The sequence below is a fragment of the Sinocyclocheilus grahami genome, unplaced genomic scaffold, assembly GCF_001515645.1.
Source record: "Sinocyclocheilus grahami isolate Dianchi unplaced genomic scaffold, SAMN03320097.WGS_v1.1 scaffold23.1, whole genome shotgun sequence".
In the NCBI taxonomy this organism is placed as follows: Eukaryota; Metazoa; Chordata; class Actinopteri; order Cypriniformes; family Cyprinidae; genus Sinocyclocheilus; species Sinocyclocheilus grahami.
In genome coordinates this window covers 2,634,102-2,659,530 of record NW_015505202.1, presented here as the reverse complement: position 1 = coordinate 2,659,530, position 25,429 = coordinate 2,634,102, and the positions used below count along the sequence as shown (strand labels likewise).

The following is a 25,429-nucleotide window of genomic DNA, read 5'->3' as shown; positions in this document are numbered from 1 at the left end:
CTCTTCTCTTCTCTTCTCTTCTCTTCTCCTTGCTTGTATCATCTTTCTCTTTTTCTTGTTTTGTCTCATTTTATCTCCTCTTCTCTCTGCTGTTTTTCCCACATCTCATCTCTCATCCAGTCTCCTCGTCTCTCCTCATCTGTTTTTGTCTCATTTTATCTCCTCTCCTTTCTCGCCTCATCTCATCTTCTGTAGTTATTTTGTTTTGTCTTCTCTTCTCGTGTCCTTTCTCCTGTGTCCTCATTTAGCTTCTTGACTTTGGTACATCTCTTCTTGTCTCATCTCCTGTCATATTACCTCATTCCGTCATTTGTCTTTTTTCTCCTCTCATTTCTTTGCCTCTCCTCACTGACCCTTCTGGTCTCGACTCCTCTATTGTCTCTTTAGGTCTCCTTGTCTCTATACATCTCATTGTGTCTCATTTTATCATCCCATCTCATTAAGTGTCTTGGTCTGTCCTCGTCTTGTCTTATCCTGTCTCATTTTATCTCCTCTTCTCTCTGCTGTTTTTCCCACATCTCATCTCTCATCCTGTCTCCTCGTCTCTCCTCATCTGTTTTTGTCTCATTTTATCTCCTTTCTCGCCTCATCTCATCTTCTGTAGTTATTTTGTTTTGTCTTCTCTTCTCGTGTCCTTTCTCCTGTGTCCTCATTTAGCTTCTTGACTTTGGTACATCTCTTCTTGTCTCATCTCCTGTCATATTACCTCATTCCGTCATTTGTCTTTTTTCTCCTCTCATTTCTTTGCCTCTCCTCACTGACCCTTCTGGTCTCGACTCCTCTATTGTCTCTTTAGGTCTCCTTGTCTCTATACATCTCATTGTGTCTCATTTTATATCCTTTTCTCACATCTGATATTCTCTAGCTCTTTTAGTCCATTTCCTCTTCTCTTGTCCCATCTCCTATGTCCTTACCTCTCATTTCTTTATTTTATCTCCTCTTGTCTCATCTCTTCTGGCCTCAAATAATCTCGTCTCATCTTGTTTCATCTCATCTCAGCTCTTTTCCTCTTGTCATCTCACTTCTCATCTTGACACCTCTCCTGTCTTCATTTCCTCTCCTCTTTTCTCCTCTGCTCCCTCATCTCATACCATCTGGTCTTTGTCTCATCTCAACTCATTTTTCTCCTCTTCTTTCCTCTCCTTTGCTTTTTTCTCCACATCTCATCTCCTCTATTCCAGTTCCCTTGCTTCGTCTTTGTTTTCTTTTATCATATCTCCAATGTCTCCATCTTGTCTCCTTCCATTTCCTTATTTCCTGGCTTATTTCCTCTTATGTTATCTCCAAAGTTGTCTTCTTTCATCATTTTCAATCATTTCTTGTCTCCTCTCAGCTCTTCTCCTCTCGTGATCTCAGCTCCTCTTCTCATCTTGACTCCTCTCCTTCATTGTCTCATTTCTTGTCTCTTCATCTGGCTTCATCTTGTTTTGTCTCCTTTCAGTTATTTTCCTCTCCTTGTCTCCTCTCCTTCACTAGTTGTTCTGTCTTTCTGTCCACTTCCCGCCTCCCAGTAAATAAGTCATGTTCCTCCCTCAGATCATTATGTCCCTGGTTTCTCAGTCCCTGTGGACTTTGAAAAGTGCAAAATTGCCATTGTCTCCAGACTGTCCTCTGCATAACCCCACCCTATCAGCATTCCTTTTTTGGGCTCAATCTGGCCTTTCTTTATTTCCTGTCCACCCCCTGGTCTGGCCTCATCTCTCTCTCTCTCTCTCTTTCTCTCTCTCTCATGTCTCCCATCATCTCTGTTGGCTTCAACTCTTCCCCCAGCTTCCCTCCCAAACAATGCTCGACATAAATCACTGTCAATTAAGCACGCCGTGTAAATCAAGCATTTTAAATTCATTTCACAATTAAGCCACTCCATCCGCATTCGGCTTCCTCTTACCATCCCGAGATGAAATGAGCTTTCAATAGAGATTCTGCCAATAGCTATGAGTTACACTTCAGCTCGAGTGCACGCACTTCCAAAATGACCTTAATTAATTTCCCTCCGTCACCCCTGTCAGCTGGCAAATTAGTGGCTGCAACCTTCTGCGTGGGTAAAAATGATTTGGCATTTAAGTGACTGACTTGACCTGGTGAGTCGCCCGACTTCAGACAGTTGCGGAATGACACGGAGGCGGGCCACAGGAAGCGAAGCTGTATTTTTAGACATGCACTTTGGCTGCCTTCCTGTCACTCTGCTGCTCATTGCCAGCCTGATTACTGCCTACCTGTAGCCTGCTAGCTTCCCTATACGGTTTGTGCACGGTCGCACCTGACAGGAAGACGCAAAGGGAGATGACGCGGGTTCAGATAAAGGCATGAAGCAGGTGGTGGAGGTACCGCCTGTGGCATCACACCATCAATTGGCTTGTCATCTCACTTCTCATCTTGACACCTCTCCTGTCTTCATTTCCTCTCCTCTTTTCTCCTCTGCTCCCTCATCTCATACCATCTGGTCTTTGTCTCATCTCAACTCATTTTTCTCCTCTTCTTTCCTCTCCTTTGCTTTTTTCTCCACATCTCATCTCCTCTATTCCAGTTCCCTTGCTTCGTCTTTGTTTTCTTTTATCATATCTCCAATGTCTCCATCTTGTCTCCTTCCATTTCCTTATTTCCTGGCTTATTTCCTCTTATGTTATCTCCAAAGTTGTCTTCTTTCATCATTTTCAATCATTTCTTGTCTCCTCTCAGCTCTTCTCCTCTCGTGATCTCAGCTCCTCTTCTCATCTTGCCTCCTCTCCTTCCTTGTCTCATTTCTTGTCTCTTCATCTGGCTTCATCTTGTTTTGTCTCCTTTCAGTTATTTTCCTCTCCTTGTCTCCTCTCCTTCACTAGTTGTTCTGTCTTTCTGTCCACTTCCCGCCTCCCAGTAAATAAGTCATGTTCCTCCCTCAGATCATTATGTCCCTGGTTTCTCAGTCCCTGTGGACTTTGAAAAGTGCAAAATTGCCATTGTCTCCAGACTGTCCTCTGCATAACCCCACCCTATCAGCATTCCTTTTTTGGGCTCAATCTGGCCTTTCTTTATTTCCTGTCCACCCCCTGGTCTGGCCTCATCTCTCTCTCTCTCTCTCTTTCTCTCTCTCTCATGTCTCCCATCATCTCTGTTGGCTTCAACTCTTCCCCCAGCTTCCCTCCCAAACAATGCTCGACATAAATCACTGTCAATTAAGCACGCCGTGTAAATCAAGCATTTTAAATTCATTTCACAATTAAGCCACTCCATCCGCATTCGGCTTCCTCTTACCATCCCGAGATGAAATGAGCTTTCAATAGAGATTCTGCCAATAGCTATGAGTTACACTTCAGCTCGAGTGCACGCACTTCCAAAATGACCTTAATTAATTTCCCTCCGTCACCCCTGTCAGCTGGCAAATTAGTGGCTGCAACCTTCTGCGTGGGTAAAAATGATTTGGCATTTAAGTGACTGACTTGACCTGGTGAGTCGCCCGACTTCAGACAGTTGCGGAATGACACGGAGGCGGGCCACAGGAAGCGAAGCTGTATTTTTAGACATGCACTTTGGCTGCCTTCCTGTCACTCTGCTGCTCATTGCCAGCCTGATTACTGCCTACCTGTAGCCTGCTAGCTTCCCTGTACGGTTTGTGCACGGTCGCACCTGACAGGAAGACGCAAAGGGAGATGACGCGGGTTCAGATAAAGGCATGAAGCAGGTGGTGGAGGTACCGCCTGTGGCATCACACCATCAATTGGTCATTATGAGGTAGTCTGTGAATCATTTATTTAACTGATTCATTCAAAAATGCTTATTCAAGAACCAAAAATTGACTGTAATTATGAGTTAGTAACTGAATTATTCATTCGACCTATGTATTTGTTTAAAACATTGGTTCATTCAAGATTAAAACTAGTGACTCACTGAATTAGGAAAAGCAAACCAGCATAAAACTCTTTCTATTTCTTTATTTAGAACTTAAATTTTAGACACAATGTTGCCAGATTTGTCTGTTTTTGCTCCACAATCATAAACTAACAAACTGGTAGTATCGTCTCTAAAATATACGTTTAAAATTTTAAACAGATAATACAAGATGTCAATACTGAATCTCAAATGGCAATGTCAATAACAAATCCCTGGTCATGTTCTCTTGTGTATATGTACTGAATGTAAGAGTGCACTGTAGGTTAAAACTTAAAAGTACATCGTGACGGGTTAGTTAGGCGCTGACCCCAGTTGTCCCATCAGGCCAGATTCCAGGGGGGTTCAGTCTGTCCATCCATGGGTGTGTGTGGGATGATAGAGGGATGTATGGGGATAGGCCGATAAGAGTTGGGGGTAATGGAAGGGCTGGAGCACGACGGAACAAAAATCAGCTCTGGAAATGGAATCCGCCGCTGGAACGTGTCCAGAGATATTGGAAGGCATCTTGTGGAAAGAGGCTATTAAAGATCACAGGAGTGAGCAGCCTGTGGCCATTTCCCTCGTAGGTTAGAGGTATGAGAGACGGATGTATCTGGGGGGTAGGGTGTGGGGGCCGATCCAGAGACAAGCCTCTCAGGCAGATACCTGACCGCAGAAAAGCTCTCAGCCTCTTGATTTGGTCTTAATAGAGAACGGACCTGATAAAACACGACAAACTCCAGGACCCCAGGCTAATCACAACGGCAACATGACCACAGCTAATCCATTTTACACTACATCTCTTTTTAAAACTGCATCCGTGCTCCTGGCACTTTATGTGAGACGAAAGTCCTCATTTGCAGGGCAGGAAACACCAGCATGGGGCTCAGAGCAGTAATTAACTGCTAAATTATTTAAGTACAATGCTAAATTGTACAAGTTTCATCAATAATCTATTGTAGCATTAAGGCTATGTTAGCGAGTATCACCACTAATGAGAGCAGCTCAGAATAGAGACTGGAGAATACCCATGTGACACCAGAGAGACCTTTCTGATACTTACTTTCTGAGTGATGTAATTTCTTAAAGGTAAAGTGTGTCATTTATTTATTTATTTATTTTTTTTACCTGTGTTAAATATCAATAAATATTAATTCTGTCATAATTTACTCAACCTCATGTCTGACTTACTTTCTTCCTACTGTGTACCACAAAGAGAAAACTGACTTCTGCTACAGCTTTCATTCTCAATTCAGCATTTTTTTATTTTTATTTTTTTATTTTTTCATTTTATTTTATTGAAAATTGTGTCAAACTTGTAGCATTTTTCAAAGATGAACAACATGTGAATGAAAGTACAACAAGCAAGTACAACAACCCATCTGTGGCAGCCTTGGGCAACCATGATGACACCAGATAAATCCTATACTTTTATTTATTTTGAACTCATGTTGAGTTCATGCAACAATAGACTTCAATTTTAGGTTAGGATTAGCTGTTTGTTCAAACAATGGGAGGCAAGCAGGAGTGTTTTGGAACAATTCTGTTTAGTACAAAAATGACACTTTTAAAGCTAGTCAGGGGTAAAAGTGATTTGTTAGATCTTTCAGAATTGCGCACCATTGTGAAAAACATTTTGTGGAATCCTGCCAGACTGTTGTTACATGGCTCTGTGGTCTATGAACTGCATTTATGATGTTTTTGGAAGCTTAACGCTGATTATCAGCGAGTATGTTCTGTCTCACGGTAGTCTCGGTGCTGAGGCTGCATATTAACAAATCACCTCCTGTTTGTCTGCGCCAAGAGTCCGTTTATGAGGCTGTAATGATTAATCTCACTGTGAAGTACACAGCAATATCCTCCTGTCTATATATTTTTTTTTTTCATCAGCTCAACAGAAATGACCACACACCAGAAAATCAAACCGCTATGTACAGTCTCAGTGAAGTGTGTCTCTGTATAGCATGTGTTTGTTGTACCTGAAAGGAGCTGAGGCTTTTGAATTATTGAGTGACTTTGTTGTGTAAGTGTCCCTCGGAGGGCCGGGACAGGCCTGCGGTGTTCGTGTGCCATATGTCCACTGCTCCACACTGAGGCGCTGCATACACTGTCCTTCACCCCCAACAAGCGCCTGCGACACTCTGTGATCAACACACACACATACACACACACACACACAGGTGTACCTTAGAGCTTAGAAAGAGAGGATGCAGCTAAGGAGATTTGATACCAGGGATGGATGTGACCTTCCATGTGTGCTTGAAATATTAAAAGCGCTATTTATCTTTCTCTTTTCTGCAGGCATTTCCTGTTTAAGACCTCTTCAGGGACCACGCCTCTCTTTAGCAGTTCATCACCAGGTTACCCCTTGACATCCGGCACAGTATATTCTCCTCCACCGCGGCTCCTACCCAGAAACACATTCTCCAGAAGCGCCTTCAAGCTGAAAAAGCCGTCCAAGTACTGCAGCTGGAAATGTGCTGCCCTGTCGGCGATCGCTGCCGCTGCCCTGCTGGCCATTCTGCTGTCCTACTTCATCGGTAAAATATCTCATTCTCTCTTTTTTTGTCTGTAGCCTTTCAATTCGCTTTTTATTGACTGTAATGTACTTTTATAATCGATTGAGAGACTCATTTAGGCATTATAATGAGCACTTCTATCTGTACAAACACTGATTCGGTGATAGCAATAAGCAGATCATTCAATTCCACATAGAGATTAAGTAGGCTATTCATCATTAGATTGTGTCTGTGTACTGTATGTGTGTGCATATTTTGTCCAGATGCTTCTCATTATTGAATGCGCCTGAGGAGAAATGTAAAAATGTTACCTAAATCATACTGGGTGATCTGTGGCTAGAACTCACCAGTTACATTGTTAAGATCTGAATTATTAAAAGCAACATTTCAGCTTGTGCTTTTTGCATCTAAGCTGCCCAGCTGGCTTTAACCAGCTGATTCTTAAAATGACTCTGATTTTTGCACAAGCACAATTCTGCAACAGAGTTAAAAAAAACAAAAAGTGCAATGCATTAAACCACATTAGAAACAGCCAGCAATATGCAAATTTCATAATGCATTTTAACTCTCTTTTACAGTTATTTCTGAAAAGATGTGATGCATTATAGTGTACATTATGAATACCTTTATAATGCATTATGCATAAAGGCTTCAAGTGTTACCAAAGTGACATTATGATACATTGTCACAATTTTGAAATAAGTTACCATGAAAAAATAGCGACAGTTAGATTTTAATTAATTTTTTTACTAGGTAGAAACAGGCTTAGATGTTTCTTAGATTTCCCAGAGTTCTTTTGTAAAGGACATTTATTTATTTAATTACAGATATGTATGAATGCTTGAGTGATCAAAGGAAATTCAAAAAAAAATTGTCATTGTATTACAGCTGGGTTTTCGCTTATTAATCAAATATTGAGTAAGACCCTCTTAACAGCTAGTTTATTTGAGAATGAATTGAGTAAAGGTGGAATGAGTGAATCTCACCATTGATGGTACTAATTTTAATCAGAGGATTTCATATTATTTTGTGTTACTGGTCCAATTTAAAATTTGAATTTACTAGTCATGTAAACTACATATACTCATGAATAATTATTTCAGTCTATTTACAACATGCTTGTTTACTCTCTGAATATCCATGTCAACCTAAAGTCAATGTCGGCCTCTGATTGTGGAGGACACTTTAAATGCAAAGCACTGCCGTGAGTCTTTAACCCCACACTGCGTCCGTGAAGGACACGCTCGAGGGTGTTATTATTTTCAATAAGACCTCTCTGGTTACGTGTTTTGTGAGTGTATGCGAACGTCAGTTATTGGGTAATGGAGAAGCGGTGGCCTTCCCCTCACACCTCACGGAGCATCGTAAGGACCCCCAGTGGAGAACAGAAATGAGTCCTCGCTCTTCACACTGGATGAGTTTAATACTGAGGGTGTGAACAGCATGGGAACGCAAGAGAAAATGAGAAAAAGGTACACTCTCAATGAACATCAGAGAGAAAGTGCGACAAGAATAGAGCCACAAAGCCACATAGACAAACAAAAGCGGACACAGAGGTAGAGGTTGTCTTTCTGTGGCCTCTATTAGAAGCACACCTGGGCTGGGGAGTTTTGCTCTGGCAGGATGCCTCAGTCCCCTCTGTGTCTTTATTTAAAAGCCCTAAGCAAGGGGCAGATGTGTCACATGGACCCTCGCTGCCCCTCTTCTCTCTGGGGACCCCGCTCAACAGATGGGGCAGTCAGCAAGTGCAGGAGTCAGCATAAGCGCCCTTGTTCTTCCTGCCTGCGCCGCTGTACATGTATTCAACTACCCTTTCCCATGTCCTTCAGTGCTCCACGCTCTTTTATGCAGTCTGAAACCCAGCTCACAGATAAAACCACACAGATATCCACAGTGTGTGGACACTGAAGTGATCATTGAAAGTGCCATTTAAAAGTTTGGGGTCTGTACGTTTTTGTTTTTTGAAAGAAGTCTCTTATGCTCACCGAGACTGCATTTAATTGATTTACAAAAATACAGAAAGACAATTATATTGTGTATTATTATTATTATTTGAAACTATATTGTAGTATATTTAAAAATTTAATTTATTACCATGATGACGACGTTGATTTTTTTTTTTTTCAGCAGTCATTACTCCAGTCTTCAGTGTCACATGATATTTCTGAACATGTGATCATTTTAATATGCTAATTTGCTGCCCAGGAAGCATTTCTTCTTATTATCAATCTTGAAAATCTTGTTGTGCTGCCTAATATTTTTTGTGAAAATCATGATTCATATTTTTGATAAATTTACAGGATTTTTTGGTGAATAAGAACTTCAAAAGAACAGCATTTTTTAAAATTAAAATCTTGTGTGACATTATAAACATATTTGCTGTCGCTTTTGATCAATTTAATGTATTCTTGCTAAAATACAAAAAACCTTCCTGGCCCCAAAATTTTGGATGGTAGTCTGTTATTCTATATAACAGAATATCAATTTAAGTGCTATTTATTTTAAAGATTAAAAATAAAATAAATAAACAAACAAACTTTTTGGTTTTGTGATGATACTACTAATGTGATGAACTGCATCTGTGGATGAATTAAATTGAAAGTAATTTCAAAAATGGCCCAGAAAGTGAAAGTGGAGCTAGTACTGGCAAAAGCTCTAGCATCATTTGTTTGCATATGCCACTGATGTTTTGTTTTGTTATGTAATGCAATGAAATGTATGTATTTTTAATTAGTACTTAGTGTCCAAACACTTATCAAATAGTAGTGAGTCATACAACAGCTGTATATTGTTTGAGGTTGAATTTTTATTTTGGTCTGAACAGGATTCATTCCAGGGGGAGGATTCATTCAGTAAATGTGTATTTACTTTTCTAAAGGTAATTCTAGCTGTACTGTCAGCAGTATTCAGTGGATGGAGGTCTTAACTGCCGGAAACTGACCCTGCTTAAGCTCTCTGACAGTGTGTTTATGGACGTGTTCACATTTGTGTGCGTGTTCGTATATTAGTGTGTCCCCACAAATAGATAAATGTGCCACTGCAGCATTTTCCCCAACACAGACATGGCTGCTAGTCTGCTGAGAGCTGCCCAATCTCCTTGGGAATGGAGAGAATGCACAGGGGAGAGAAAGAAAATTTTATTTTTATTTCCTCATCTTTTACTGGAGGCCTGAAAGATTCCTTTTTGCTTCATTCTCTTTGGGGATGGATAACTGTCCCAGAATGGCATCATAGCCCCTGAAAGCCCGAATTCAGCACCAGGAGAGGAGGACTCACAGATGCTTGTACTAACACATTTCAGCTCCCTGTGGCTTACATTCACACACACACACACTCACACACACACACACATACTTACATACAAACACAGGTGTGCAGAACATTTCTCTAGTTTTAGGAGAGGTTCTCTAGGAGAGGAAAAGAAAGGACAAAAGAAGAGACAAGAGGAAGAGATGCAAAGAGCAGTGTCGAGATGAGACAAAAGAAAAATACACAAAATAACTTGATAAATGAGACCTGATGATATGAGGTGAGACAAGACAAGAATAGCCAAGATGAGATACGGTAAGACTAAAGAAAGGGATTAGGCAAAATAACACAAAATGAGACAAGCAAGAATAGAATAGAAGAAATAGAGATGAGAAGAGAAGCATTAACACAAGATGAGAATAGAAGAAAATAATTAAAGTGAGACTAAAGTCAACAATAAGAGAAAAAGGACGCAACAAGATGAGACCAAATGAGAAGAGAAACATCAATATGAGACAAGACAAAAGATAAGACCAAATGAGAAGAGAGACAGAGATGAGATGAAGTATTAATAGAAGTGTTGAGACAAAATAAGACTGATTGAGACAAAATAACACAAAAATGAGAAGAGAAGTGTCAAAACGAGATAAGAGTAGAGATGAGAGCTGATGAGACGAGATAAGAACACACATGATGAGACAAGACCAGGGAAAGTGATTAGACAAAATAACGAGATGAGGTCAAACGAGAATGGAAACGTCAAGATGAGACAAGCGAAACACAGATGAGATGAGCAGATAAGCATTGAGAGATGCTATGAGTCAATAGAAAAAGATGAGACAAAGACTAAATGAGAAAAGAAGACAAGCATTAAAGTGAGATAAAATGAGAAAAGATGAGACCAGGGAAAAAACACAAGATGAGGCCAAACAAGCGGGAAACGTCAAGATGGACCAGAAAACAGAGATGAGATGAGATGAGATGAGAAGCATTAACACCAGATAATGAGTCAATAGTAAAAGAACAGAGAAAATAATACACAATGAGAACAGAAGGGAAGCTTTAAGGTTAGAACAAAATGAGAATGTGTCAAAGTGCGACAAAAAAAGAAGGATGATGAAAGAAGAAAAGTGTCAAAACAAGAAAAGAGCATTGAGTAGAAATGAGACCTGATGAGATGACAATAGATATGATGAGTCAAGACCAGGGAAAGACATAACACAAAATTTGTACAAAGTAGCTCAAGATGAGGCCAATTGAGAGGGAAACATCAAGATGAGACGAACGAAGAGAAGAGAAGAGAAGAGAAGAGAAGAGAAGAGAAGAGAAGAGAAGAGAAGAGAAGAGAAGAGATGGGAAGAGAAGAGAAGAGAAGAGAAGAGAAGAGAAGAGAAGAGAAGAGAAGAGAAGAGAAGAGAAGAGAAGAGAAGAGAAGAGAAGAGAAGAGAAGAGAAGAGAAGAGAAGAGATGGGTCAAAAGAAAAAGATGAGACGAAATAATGATTACAGAAGAGAAGCAATAAGGGATGAGACCAGATGGGACCAAATGAGAAGTGAAGCATCAAGATTAATGATTAATAAGCATTAAAATGAGAAAGAAAGTGAGCCCAAAATGAGAAGAGATGCATCAAAGTGACAGAAAAAAAAACAGGATGAGAGGAGAAAAAAAGTGTTGAAACAAGAGTACATCGAGAAGAGACTTTGCATGCATTCATGACATCACTCTCGTCACTGTGTTGTGAGGCTGCTACAGCTGGGATGGGGTTGCTAGGATACAGGTGAGCGGTCCTGATGCAAAAGAGAAACAGGTCTGTCATCATATGTTGTGGAGAAGACAAACACTCAGCAGCTCCCTCGTGGTCTGCTTGATTCATTGACCCAGAGTGATCAAAGATAGGAAGAGGCAGAGTGGACAGGGGCAGATGGAATGTGTAAGAGAGATAACAAGGTTTAGACTCCATCAGGCTACATGCTGATTCCACAGGCTGCAGTCTGGATGGCTCAGAGCCCAGCGAGGGACAACACAGCATCAGATCAGCAACAGGAAGACGACGACTCACTTATATGGCACACTGACATAGCTAAAAGAGCTATATACACTAACACACTAAATACACACCATAGACAAGTTATACATACTTGCTGAGAAGCATGTGATATACCAATTTCTTGGATTCTTGGTCCTGGAACAACATCCATCTACAATCAGATTTTAGAGTGAGGGTCAAGGGTTAGGAACCTTGAGCAACATTTTAACATTGCCTGCTGATTGTTGGATATCTGGATAATGCACAACTTAATTTCTTTCTTTCTTTCTTCCTTTCTTTTTTTCGTAGTATTTTTGTATTTAATGTAATTGTTCATATTAAATTTCTAAAAATACAAAATTATTTTATTTATATTATATTTATATAATAATAAAAATAATAATAGCCATTAATATAAAATTATTAAATGTATTATGAATTGGTAAATTATACAAATTAGAAAAGTATTTAATGCAAAATGCATCAAAATTATTTACTGCAAAGTATCATTTGTATTATTATTTAACATTTTAGTCATTTAGTTATTTATTATTTAGTAGTATATTTTGGATTTGGGTTCAATTTAATTATTAAATAAAGTAATACAATTATTACATTTATATATAATCAATTATTACATGATCATACAAATGTATTCCAAAATATATCATATTTTATTACAGTGTTATTAGTATTCATTCATTCATTAGAAATCTTTAATTTACATTATTATTAATATAAATGTATTGAATTATTATAACTATTAATATAAAATTGTTCATTTTATTATAAATGTATTCAAATCACACATTTATTTAGTGCAAAATGTATCAAAATTATTTATTATTTTTAAGTTTTATTTATTTATTTTATGTAAAATATATACAGTGGGTATGGAAAGTATTCAGACCCCTAATTTCAACGAACTTAATGAACTTGTGATATCTTCTTCAGGGTGAAAAAGGAAAATAAAAGCTGAAACGTTTTCACGAAACCTTGCAGAAGCAGCGCGTTACAATGGTGAGGGAAAAGCTCCGTGTATTGCGTGTAATCACATCCATACAGTTTATGATCACAACAACAACAACGTTTGTCAGGCATCTACATTGTCATCTGAGGAGATTACAAAGATTAAACGAGTGTTTTTTAAACTCTAAAACATGAAATGTGGAGTTATCTGCTTTTGCTAAAAAACTAACTTTTAATATGTAAAAACAACATACTTTTAATTAACTTTAATTTTGTAAATTACCTGTATTTATTTAAGTTATTATTACTTAATCAAAACAACCCAACTGCAGTTTGATTGATATTACTTGGAATGCGCAATAAAAAAAACGTTATTTCTGAAAAAAAAAATGGCATTATCGGTTTTTGCAAATGAGCTCTTCATATATTTATATATTTTTTGAGATTTAACATCATTAAATGTAAATGTAGTTATTAAATTATCATACATTTCAATATAAAATTAAATTTATTATTAAATTATTGAAATTACAAATGAACTTATTGCAAACAACCCAACTGCAGTTTGATTGATATTACTTGGAATGCGCAATAAAAAAAACTTTATTTCTGAAAAAAAATGGCATTATCGGTTTTTGCAAATAAGCTCTTCATATATTTATATATTTTTTGAGATTTAACATCATTAAATGTAAATGTAGTTATTAAATTATCATACATTTCAATATAAAATTAAATTTATTATTAAATTATTGAAATTACAAATGAACTTATTGCAAAATATATCATACATTATTACTAAGTAGGTTTTTGTTGTTGTTGTTGAATATGTAGCTCTAGTAAAATGTCCTATTTTAAAAAATAGCATGCAGAGGGCTACATACTGCTAGATCATTGTGCATTTTCAGAGCACATCAGTGTCCTTGAGCTGGGAAATTTGTGCGTGGGTATGTGGATAGTGTGGGGTGTATGTGAGTTTTGTGTCACCTCTGTGTTGTGCGGATACAGAGGCGACTCATACATCAGTGAAGACAGGCCGTGTGGTGAGTGTCATGGAATTAGACAGAAGACAAATTTGCGCTCTCTCTCGCTCTCTCTGTACCCCCTGCTCTGTATTTTTAGCAGCATCATCACTTCCCTTCATTGCCCACCAATGACTCAAATGCTCATCGCCACTCTGGGCCACTGACCTTCACGCCAGCCGATGCGTGCACCTCCATCCATAAAGCAGCACTGTCTGGAGCGTTATTGAGTAATCACAGCCGCTTACTCTAACCGCATGCTGCAGTGTTAGGGCGGTCTGTGGAGTCAGGCAGCGTCCATAAACATCACTCCACTACCACTGAAAAGACATTGATTGCAGTTTTAACTTTATTCTTCCTGATGTAGCTTCAGGGTCTTAAAGAAAACATAAAACAGCGTTCATTTCCATAATGTGATGCGTTTTGTAGTGGAACAGAATGTTCAATAGGGCATGATGTTGGGCAGGTCTTTGTTGTATACATCAAGATTTTTTATTGGATTGTGATCGTTTAGCTATTATATTATTGTTTATATTATTTGCTCTAGCCACTTTTTATCAGCAGAAACAAAAAGTCATTTCAGAGGCAAGGATATTACATTTTGATGCAGTATTTTATCGAATAATGTGAACTCATGTATAATGCACAATAACATCATTTTTTTTTTTTTAGTAAATATGACCAATTTTTTATTTCAAGCTGTTTATAAAGCAATAGTTCACCCAAAAATGAAAATTCAGCCATCATTTACTCACCCTCATGTCACTTCAAAAAGACTCTTTTTCTTCAGTAAAACAAAAAATGAGACATTTTGAAGAATGTGCAGGTTGATCTTTTTCATTCATTTACAGCGAATGGGGCCTGCTGAGGCGACTCATACATCAGTGAAGACAGGCCGTGTGGTGAGTGTCATGGAATTAGACAGAAGACAAATTTGCGCTCTCTCTCGCTCTCTCTGTACCCCCCGCTCTGTATTTTTAGCAGCATCATCACTTCCCTTCATTGCCCACCAATGACTCAAATGCTCATCGCCACTCTGGGCCACTGACCTTCACGCCAGCCGATGCGTGCACCTCCATCCATAAAGCAGCACTGTCTGGAGCGTTATTGAGTAATCACAGCCGCTTACTCTAACCGCATGCTGCAGTGTTGGGGCGGTCTGTGGAGTCAGGCAGCGTCCATAAACATCACTCCACTACCACTGAAAAGACATTGATTGCAGTTTTAACTTTATTCTTCCTGATGTAGCTTCAGGGTCTTAAAGAAAACATAAAACAGCGTTCATTTCCATAATGTGATGCGTTTTGTAGTGGAACAGAATGTTCAATAGGGCATGATGTTGGGCAGGTCTTTGTTGTATACATCAAGATTTTTTATTGGATTGTGATCGTTTAGCTATTATATTATTGTTTATATTATTTGCTCTAGCCACTTTTTATCAGCAGAAACAAAAAGTCATTTCAGAGGCAAGGATATTACATTTTGATGCAGTATTTTATCGAATAATGTGAACTCATGTATAATGCACAATAACATCTTTTTTTTTTTTTTTGTAAATATGACCAATTTTTTATTTCAAGCTGTTTATAAAGCAATAGTTCACCCAAAAATGAAAATTCAGCCATCATTTACTCACCCTCATGTCACTTCAAAAAGACTCTTTTTCTTCAGTAAAACAAAAAATGAGACATTTTGAAGAATGTGCAGGTTGATCTTTTTCATTCATTTACAGCGAATGGGGCCTGAATCTTTCAAGCTTCAAAAAAAGTATGTGAAAGCATCAGAAAACCATCAGAAAAGTGATACACTATATAGTCTGCCTTTTTTTTAAAAAGGAGTTTCTTATACTCACCAAGGCTGCATTTATTTGATCAAATATGCAGTTAAAATAGTAATATTGTGAAATATTATTATAATTTAAAATGTTTTTTTTTTAATATATTTTAAAATGTAATTAATTCCTGTGATGGCAAAGCTGAATGAATTTTCAGCCTTCAGTGTCACATGATCATATGCTGATTTGGGGAACAGAAAAAAAGAACATCATTTATTTGAAACGCTTATGTCTTTACTGTCACTTTTGAGAAATATAATGCATCTTTGCTGAATAAAATCATATAATATTAATATATTCATATATATATATATATATATATATATATATATATAAAAAATCTTACCTGACCCCAAACTTTTGAATTGTAGTGTAAGAGGAAAGTCGTTATTCACTTTCATAAGAAGCACATTTATGATAATACTGAAGAAGCAAAGTCATACAGGTAATCATATAATATTAATATTAATATATTCATATATATATATATATATATATATATATAAAAAATCTTACCTGACCCCAAACTTTTGAATTGTAGTGTAAGAGGAAAGTCGTTATTCACTTTCATAAGAAGCACATTTATGATAATACTGAAGAAGCAAAGTCATACAGGTTTGGAATGACATGAGGGTGAACAAATGATGGCAGATTTTCATCTAAGTTGCAAACAAGATGAAGAGACCCGCTGTGTGAGTGAACAGGAGTGTGTTAGACGAGCAGCTTTATTCCACATTGTCACTGTGGCTCCGAGGTGACCTCGGCATGTCATCTCACGGCAGTCATGAGGGACACAGAGACAGTGAGCGAAAGAGGATACTGGACTTTGATACTGTACCAACATATGGTACATGGGGAACGTGAAGCATATGGCGTGTATAGTGTTTTCCTGGTTCGGGAGCAGCAGGAGATGTAGACTGGAAGCTGGTGACTCTCAACAGACTGTTGTAGGTCAAGAGAAGTCACATCAAGGGCAAAGGGACACAAGTTCGTTTCAGTACGGCCGGGTGGGCGGGAGAGAGATAGAGAGAGAGAGTAGAGAGCTTGTGCTGGCACCCATTAGAGCAGAATCTCTCTAAAGACGAGGAGAGAGTGCATGTGAAGGGCGGCTTTCGACTGCTATCTTCTCCGCCGTTCATCTTTGTCCTTGTCGGTTTTGATTGATGTGTTTCATTTCTGGCACGGTGGTCAGCCGATTGCATGCACACGAGCTCCCACTCCAGTGCTAATCTTAGCAGCGGTCTTTGGTCTGACAGCAGACGTCCACCGCTGCTCTGGCTGACCCGTACTGTCCGTCTGCAACTGGCCTTCCCCTCTTTTCATGTCTGTCCCTCCCTGTCAAACAAAGGTCCTTCTCTGAAGTAAAACTTTCACTAACCTCTGTCATTGACTGTTTGGTGGCATCCAACAGATCAAGGGCTGTCACTATAAAGACAAACCGTACAGTCGTCAGTGTTGACCCCACAATGAATGAGGCTCTTGAAGGTATTAGATTGATTTCAGCTCACAGACTGTTTATAATCACCCATGAGATTTGAGGCGGTCGCTTTCACTGATATCTGTAATCAATGACGCCACATGGCGAGTCGGACATGAGGATGTGTGCCGTTTTAAACTGGAACGAATGTGTCAGACAAGCTCGCATATGGAAAACAAGGCTAAATATTTCATAACTTCGAAGACAATGATGCAGTACTAGCATACAAATAAACAATCGCAATCACAGACATCAAGAATTTGCTGATCTCACAGGAAAAGAAAGGGAAATGTGGGAAAAGGAAGATATAAAATATAAACAGTATGAAAATATATCAAGAAAAAGTGCTGATATAATCTCATCTGGGACGTGCGAGAGGGTTGGATCCCTGAGTGCTGGAGACAGACTTGAGATACGTCAGAATGTCTCATATTGACAGCAGAGAGAGAGACAGAGATGGAGGGAGGCGGCCATAATGAAGACAGAGAGATAGGGGCGAGTGTGTCGATCTCTGTGTGCCATTGATCTAGCTTGTGATTTCAGCTGCCTCTCATTTCCTGTCGCTAATGTGAATGGATGAGCCTCTAGGCACAACACACACATGCACACACTGCATACAGAAACTGCATACCACAGACTCATCTCTTTGTGTCTTGATAAGGGGGTTTGCAGAGGACCTGCCATTCCTGCACTGTATTCAGCTCTGCAGTGACAGACTCTTGTCAGATGTGTTTGTTGCTCTTTTTCTCATATACACTCTACATACTTTCTGTATACCTTTATCTCTATATCTGTACTCTATATTGTTCATTAATGCTAAGGAAATGGGTAATTCTCATGAAAACGGTCAAGAATGTTCAGTTTCCCTTTTTTTTGGAATTATATTTGTATTTGTATTTAAGTTTGTGTCATTGTGGCATGTTTTCAGCAAAATTAAGCACATTTCCCCTCCAGTATTATTATTATTATTATCAATTACTAACTGTTTTCTAATTTATGCTAACTGCACTTACTGTATTTTTAAAAGAATAATTTAATACAGAGTAAAAGTGCTGTTACATATAGATAATTACAACAACAATAATAATAATTATTATTATTATTATAAAAATGCACCATATTTCTCAAATTACTAATTTTTGTAATTAAAATACTATTATATTATTATTGTTTACACACCATGACTTCTAATATTTGCTTACTGTACTTTTATTACTGTAATACAGTGCCAAAAACACTGTTACAGTAATCTAACAGACATATGCAATCAGAATAATTGCATATTATGGAAATAGTGGGAATTACAAAAAAAAACGGAAAAGTTACAAATCTGGACACATTAAGGTAATGAGAAGCTTGGGGGGAAATGTGCTTAATTATCATGAAAATAATATCACAATGCAAAACAAATATTAATGGACCTGAAAATAGTTTATTTTACATTATACTTTACTTTATACTAATACTATATTTTTATATCTTTTATTTTCTTTGATTTTGGGGTGAAAGTCTTTTGTGAGAGTTACCCAACACATTTTCACCCATTGTATTTTACTGTGCGTATGAATGATAGATTCGATGCATGTTTGTGTTCTGAATAAAGGGGGTGAGTGATGAACAACCTTTGGAGTGCAGGCAATGAGCTTTCAGTTGCATCATTTTGTTGGGTTTGGCCCCTGGTGTGTGTATTTGTGTGTTTGTGTGAGTATAGTGCTTCTCTGATGGATTAGGTTGCTACTGATGGCTGCTTCACTCATTAACTCTGTATTTGAACTTGCCCCTCCCCCAAGAGACAGAAGCCAAGACTCTAATGAAACACACATACATATACGCAGAGCCCATGGGAATCCCCTGGTGCTTTGTAGTTCAACTTCAAAGCCCTTTGACCAGGCTTCTCATTTGCTGTGGCTGTACCCTGCAGCCTCACCCTTTCCATGTCCCACTCCATAAACATGCCATTTCACGTAAACACACACACACACACACACGTTTAAACACCTTCTTGATAAAGCCCAACTGAGCTCTTACTGGGGGAATATATACTGTATATATATTTGTCATCTATGTCCATCTATGACTAATGTCAGTTGGCAAGTTATAATCAGTGTTGGTTTATCAATAACATGTTACTCAAAAATTTGTTTCATTGCAATACATATTTGCTCATTATGGAAGTAATGTATTAAAGGGATAGTCCATCCAAAAATCTAAATTTTGGCATAATTTACTCATCCTCATGTTGTTTCAAACATGTATGGCTTACTTTCTTCTGTGAAACACAATAGAAGTTATTTTGAAGAATATTAGTAACCAAATTTTGACTTTTTTGCACATACAATGGAAGTCAAAGGGAACTGAAAATGTTCATTTTGGGGTCAACTATCTCTTTAAGTTATTTTCTTACCTTCAACCTTCAGCCTTCAACATGAAATGGCAAACGTTATTCTCAACAGGTTTTGCTTTATGACCAGAATTTACACTGTTCATCGAGTGATAAAACAAACACATAAATCCATTACCTAACCATATTCAATGTAATTGTCTACTATATTATATACTATATAGTAGGCAAATGTGAAATGAGTATTATGTCTAAATTCGCAATATTCATAAAACAGTCAAAAAGTACTCAGATGACCAAATAGTTCCACGAGAATCTGAAGTGTGCACCTAATGTACACTTTACTCTCCCATGAGGCAACGGGACAGCATGTGTGCAATGGCACTGCAGTGATGCAACTGACTCTGTAGGACACATGACAATGGCAACATGGTGTACCTACTCAGTATGCGATTTTGGAAACAGTTTGGGTAGTGCTGGGCGGTATACCGGTTCATACCGAATACCGGTGTTTATTTTTGTTATGATATGAATTTTTAAAATACCGCAATATGTCGCTTAAACAACGTTCGGAACGCGACACTGTTTGAAAGGGGTCCCTTTTCACTGTTGCACTGTGGTGAGGGAATTTCGCTGTATGTGTTACTAAGCGTGACAGTTTCGAAACTGAAGCTGTAGAACTAATAGAACATAATGACACAGAAGAACTCATCCACAATATCCACCGCCCCCTGCCATCAGCTCCCGCGTCTCACACACACACGAGCGTGACTTTAGCACTAGATTTAGCAACTTTCAGACCCTTTTAGCGGCTTTTTTCCATAGAATATTCATACTGACAAACCTAGCGACTTTTTTGGATAAACCTTAGCTATGGTTCAGTTGGAAGATTTCGCCAGTGCTGTCCCGCGAACGCGAGGTCTGACTTTCCCGGAGAAGTGTCGCCTCTCTCGACGTCTGTTCTGTGCAGTGAGCGGCAGAGAAGCTGACACGTCAATAAATGAGTACAAAACAGCGTTTCCTAGCACCTGTCCCTTACTGATTGTTTGGAATTATAAATATGAGCATAGTTCGTCTGTTAATATCACATGCACTTTTTTGTTTGCTGTTTTTTTTAGTTTGTTACTCAGACGCAGGCAGTGCACTGCATGAGACAAAAAAGTAATATTGCTAAAACAACCGCATAGCCGCTCTTTAGTGTAGATTTTATCAGACAATGCCATGATTATAAATGAGAGTGACTCCTGGTTAACATGTATTAAAAGGGTTCGTGTTTAGTCACTATTTAGTGTGGTATTTTTTGACAATATTCACTCATCATGACTTGGGTCATTTTTTCTTTAAACAAAATGTAGTTTTGTTCATTTTTTTAAGGATGAGGTTGTTGGTATCAACCTCATTTGAGTAGGTTAATTAGCATATGCCTGTGCATGTTTATGTATCAGCACCTATTCATTCCTTATTAAGGTACAGTAGCAAAAACAGTCTGTTCACTAACATTATACCACTGCAAAGGTATTTCGAACTTCTTTGAGGCCTTAGGAGTCAGTGGGGATGCTAAGCTAATGTATTACTGTTTCGGATGAGATGTGGAAAGAGGATGAGAAGGTTTTTTTTTTCTTTACAGCAGGCTTTGTAAACCAATTACAAATGGCGTCCAGGATAGTCTCAGCTTACAATTAGTGTCCTAATTGAGGTCAGACTTGTTAATTTAGTGGTAAATTAGAACAGTTAATGCACGTTTATTATGGAGGCCAAGTGAGACCACAAAAATAAGGTAAGGGAAAATTACCTTTTAAGTAATATGAGGTCTCTTTTGCACTCTAATTATGGCTGTGTAATTGTGTGATATGTTGAGTGGAGGTGCATGTGGATAGAGGGATAGGATGTCCTGGTTTCTGCCGTGTGTTGTAGTGTGTTAGAGAGGTGACCTGAGAGTGTGTCCCTCAGCTTAATGACACTCTCACAGTGCCTCGAGTGTTTCTGTGAGATTGTGAGTTTCTCTGTCGAGAATTGCTAAGTGAGCTAAGAAGCATTTTCCCACATTCATTGTTTGCTGATCGGACAAATTTGAGCATGGGAAGTTTCCTCAAAACACAAGACTCTGAATTCTCAAGTGCCTGTCAGAGGAACCATGTGGAAGAATTGCACAAGGCATGAAAGATAAATAATAGAATTTAGCTGCATGCAACGTGTATGTGGACGCTAGAAGATATCAGTGTCTCTGCATGTATGTTGAAAGTAAGAAGTAAGAGTGAGAGGGAAAAAGACAAACGGAAGAAGGGATGAAGACAGAGATGATGCTTCCTTATGAAAAATATATTTGCTTGCCTACAGAGAAATTCATGCAAGAGCCCAGCCTTATATAAACATCTGTAGGGAAATAAGTGCATGTATTCTTTATGATGAACAGATATGAAGACATCTCATGTTCACTTCATATTTAACATCTTAGGGTGCAATAGTGCTTATAAAAGTGTGGCTGAGTAATTGTGTTTATTTTGGTTTCCAGCTTGGTGAGAGCAGAACTTGGCAGAAACTTCAGCAGATTTCCTTTGTATGTTCAGTGTTTTAGCTAATTTAATTATACTTTCTGCCATCACACATTACACATTAGCTCCATTTAACCCAGATTCTTCCCTAAAAATATGAAAATGGTTGCAGATTGTGTCTGGAACCTTTTCTTAAAAAGGTTGTTCACTCAAAAATTACAGAAATTATTTTGGACCCCATTGACTTATGAACAAAAACATTCTTCAAAATGTATTCTTTTGTGTTCTGTAGAAGAAATAAAGTTACAGGTTTGGCATGACATGAGGGTGAGTAGATGATGACAGAATTGTTCATTTTTGGGTGATCTAGCGCTTTAAATAAAAACATCAGTAAGGCAAGATAAAGCTGACTTCACACCAGGAGCCAAAAAACATTTGAAATGTCTAAAAAAACATGCAGAAATGCCTTTTTGACTGCACTGCACCTGCTGTGAATCAAAGATTGCTGAAAATTCAAACACGCATAAATGTGTTTGTGTGTGTGTGTATCTGCTGTCCATTTTGTGTTATTTATAGCAGTGTCTCGGGGTGAGTTTGGAGCTGGCCGTCCACTTGCATGTGACTTACTTTCCAATCGGGCCAGAAGCAGCTCAGCCAACACCAGCATAGTACTCGGGCATATGGATCTGTTCTAGCAGAGAGAAACCTGCCACCTGCTTATGACTATATGTGTGTGTGTGGTCACAGAGGTCTAATCGGTGATGACAGGTGCGGCTGAATCATAGAGGGACGTCCTGCCAGCCCTACTTCGATATGCACATACGTCCGCTCTTTCTATTTTTCTCTGCGTCTCCCACTCATGCACACAAATAAACAGACAGGAACTGCCAAGAGCTTCCTCCAGGTCTCTCACACACGTAACTGTACCTTAAGGACAACCTTAAACCTTCATTTCAGGGCCCTGTCTTCACTTGTCTTGTTCTGTCTCTCTTCTTCTCGGTCGTTCTCGTGCACACGTATAGCATCCCTTTCTCTCTCTCTTTCTTTCCATTGCTCCCTTGTTGCATTATCTCACCCATTTTTCCTTGCTCTATCCATCCCTCCTTTCTCACTGTCCAAGGTAACCTTGTAGCAGGGCTGTTGGCATGTCAGGCTGAACAGCATTTTGAATTCTGGAATATTCCAGCTGTAAACATCTGCCACTGTATAATTATGGTACAGATAAGACAGTACACACACATGCTTACGAATATACACATTTTCTGGCAAATTCACAATTTTTTTCTCAGAATATTTCTGCACAAAATGTGCCTTGTATTCACTAACCAACTGTAATCCAGTTCAATCAGACAATTTTAAATTTTATTTATTTTTTTATGCAAAAATACATATATTATAAGATGTGTTTTTCCATCTATTTAAATTTTATTTATATATATTATTTATACATTTATATATTTATATTTTTTAATATATCTATCTATCTATCTATCTATCTATCTATCTATCTATCTATCTATCTATCTATCTATCTATCTATCTATCTATCTATCTATCTATCTATCTATCTATCTTCAATCTTTATCTATCTATCTATCTATCTATGCTCTGTCATTGGTAAATTAATGGAAAGTCCAACCCCAAACTAATGTCTTTGGCTGAGCTGTTGCTGTATGGTTGAAAGTACAAACAAACAGAAATATTCTGATACGGCCACAGTGTTTACAATATTTCACATACAAATTACTTCCATATGGTTGGTTGTCCCTGCCTGTTATTCTGGGATAGGATTAAAAAAGATCTATGCTTTAAATGTATTCTCAAGCAAGTGACATCTTCCATTCATGTGTGCAGGTGAATTATACATCAACAAATCCATATTATGCATTGATTTATACATTTTTAATCATACACATTTCCTCACATAGCTGAGCCCTTCAGTGAATACTCATCAGGAGACTGAAAATAAAGCTGTTATCTATAGCCTGATCTGCACAGATGCACAGAACAGCAGACCGCTTAATGTTGTGCACAATTTGTGTGAAGGCAGAAAAGCAGATCACCTCTTGCGCTAAAACAACCGTTCATTTTGGGTGCCAACATCGAGCAAGCTTTGGTTCTGTTTTTCTTCTCACCCTCTTTAGATTAGTCTCATTCCCTTGCTGTTGTATTGAACACCCATCATGTATTCAGGTTTTAACTCAACATTGCCACCTACTGGTGCAGAATACATTAGACTTCCTCGGTGCACGCACGTGCGCAGGGCAGAGTGTCTGAGCTGCAGTTAATCTGTCTGAGTCGTGTCTCTCGATGTTTTCAGTTATTGTAGTTCGCTGATTCATTTGTTAATTTTTTCATCGATTACAAAATTAGCATTAGGCGCTATCAGTGTGCATAATCAGAACACAGAGACAGATGGAGAGATAAGGAGAGAAATAATGAAGGAGAGGAGGTTGAGGAAGATAAAAGGATTGGAGACATGTTAGAGGTGAAGGAGCATATTTGAAAAGCATGGAGAGAGGACTGTAGGAGAAGAGGAGAGAAAGGTTATCTCAGTGTTTCCTCCAGACCATCTGAAACAAATAAAAGAGCTGACAGAGACAGCAGAGACACACTTAGATTGTCAGCGCTTTCCTTTAACTGAGAAAGAGACCGAGTGAGAAAGGGAGCGGTATAGAGAGAGAGAAAGAGAGAGGGACCTTGTCTGGGCACAGGCGGAGGTTGAGATGGAATTTGACAGCAGAGAAAATTGATTTTCTGGGATGAGATTTAGGTGTGATAGGCAAGCAGAGGGGAGGTAAGGAGAAGGGTGGAGTCTCTAACACACACGACAGTACCGTCCTGTAAATCTCCACCTGCTGGATCAAATCCAAAAGATGCAGAGAGAGAGACAGGCAGAGAAAACGTTTACAATGACAGCAATTTGCAGCAACCAGATATCATTCATTTTCAAATAGAGTTTCCAGTGACCGAAACAGTTGGCAATGTGATGTGAAAATGAGCAATTGTCGAGTGCTACTACCGATGGATGTGCAGACAGTGATACACTGCCTGATAGAGATGGATACTGAAATTGAGTTGGAACAACTGCTAGAAGCCAACAGCACAGCAACTTGTTGAGTTCCAGCAATTAAATTGCTGTTAGTGTGAACACTGCTTTAGAGAGTATGACGGGAATAGATATTGTGAGGTGTAGAGTAAGACGTGCAGAGGGAGAGGTTTGTGAGGTCCTGTAATGATAGGATGAGGGTGAGAGGTGGAGATAGTTAAGGAGACGGTGAGACACATGGCGAGAGAGAGACGAGGAGAGCTACTGTAGATTGAGGTAGAGAGTCAGACAGGCAGTTAGTGAAATAAATTGATGTTGAAATTGAAAATGCAGTAAAGTAGAGAATTGAGGTAAGGAGAGAGTGAGACAGCTGAAGATGGACTGAGATACTGAGGTGGAGAGTAAGACAGCAAAAGTGATAGTAAGGTAACGAGTGAAGCACGTAGGGAGAGAGTGAGACAGCCAAAACAGATTGAGATACTGAGATAGAGAGTGAGACAAGTAGTGAAATTGTGAGGTAGAGAGTGAGACAGGCAGATAAATTGTGAGGTAGAGAGTGAGACAGGCAGATAAATTGTGAGGTAGAGAGTGAGACAGGCAGA

At 38.6% G+C, this 25,429-nt stretch overlaps 1 protein-coding gene across 1 annotated transcript in view; it reads left to right on the top strand.

Annotated features, from left to right (window-relative positions):
* The window catches only part of LOC107561383 (teneurin-2-like), a 124,325-nt gene that overhangs the window by 33,869 nt on the left and 65,027 nt on the right, over positions 1-25,429 (top strand). Inside the window, exon 4 of the mRNA XM_016245828.1 lies at positions 6,151-6,389. Within this exon, the coding sequence (XP_016101314.1) occupies positions 6,151-6,389 (239 nt within the window). The remainder of the gene's footprint in view (positions 1-6,150; positions 6,390-25,429) is intronic.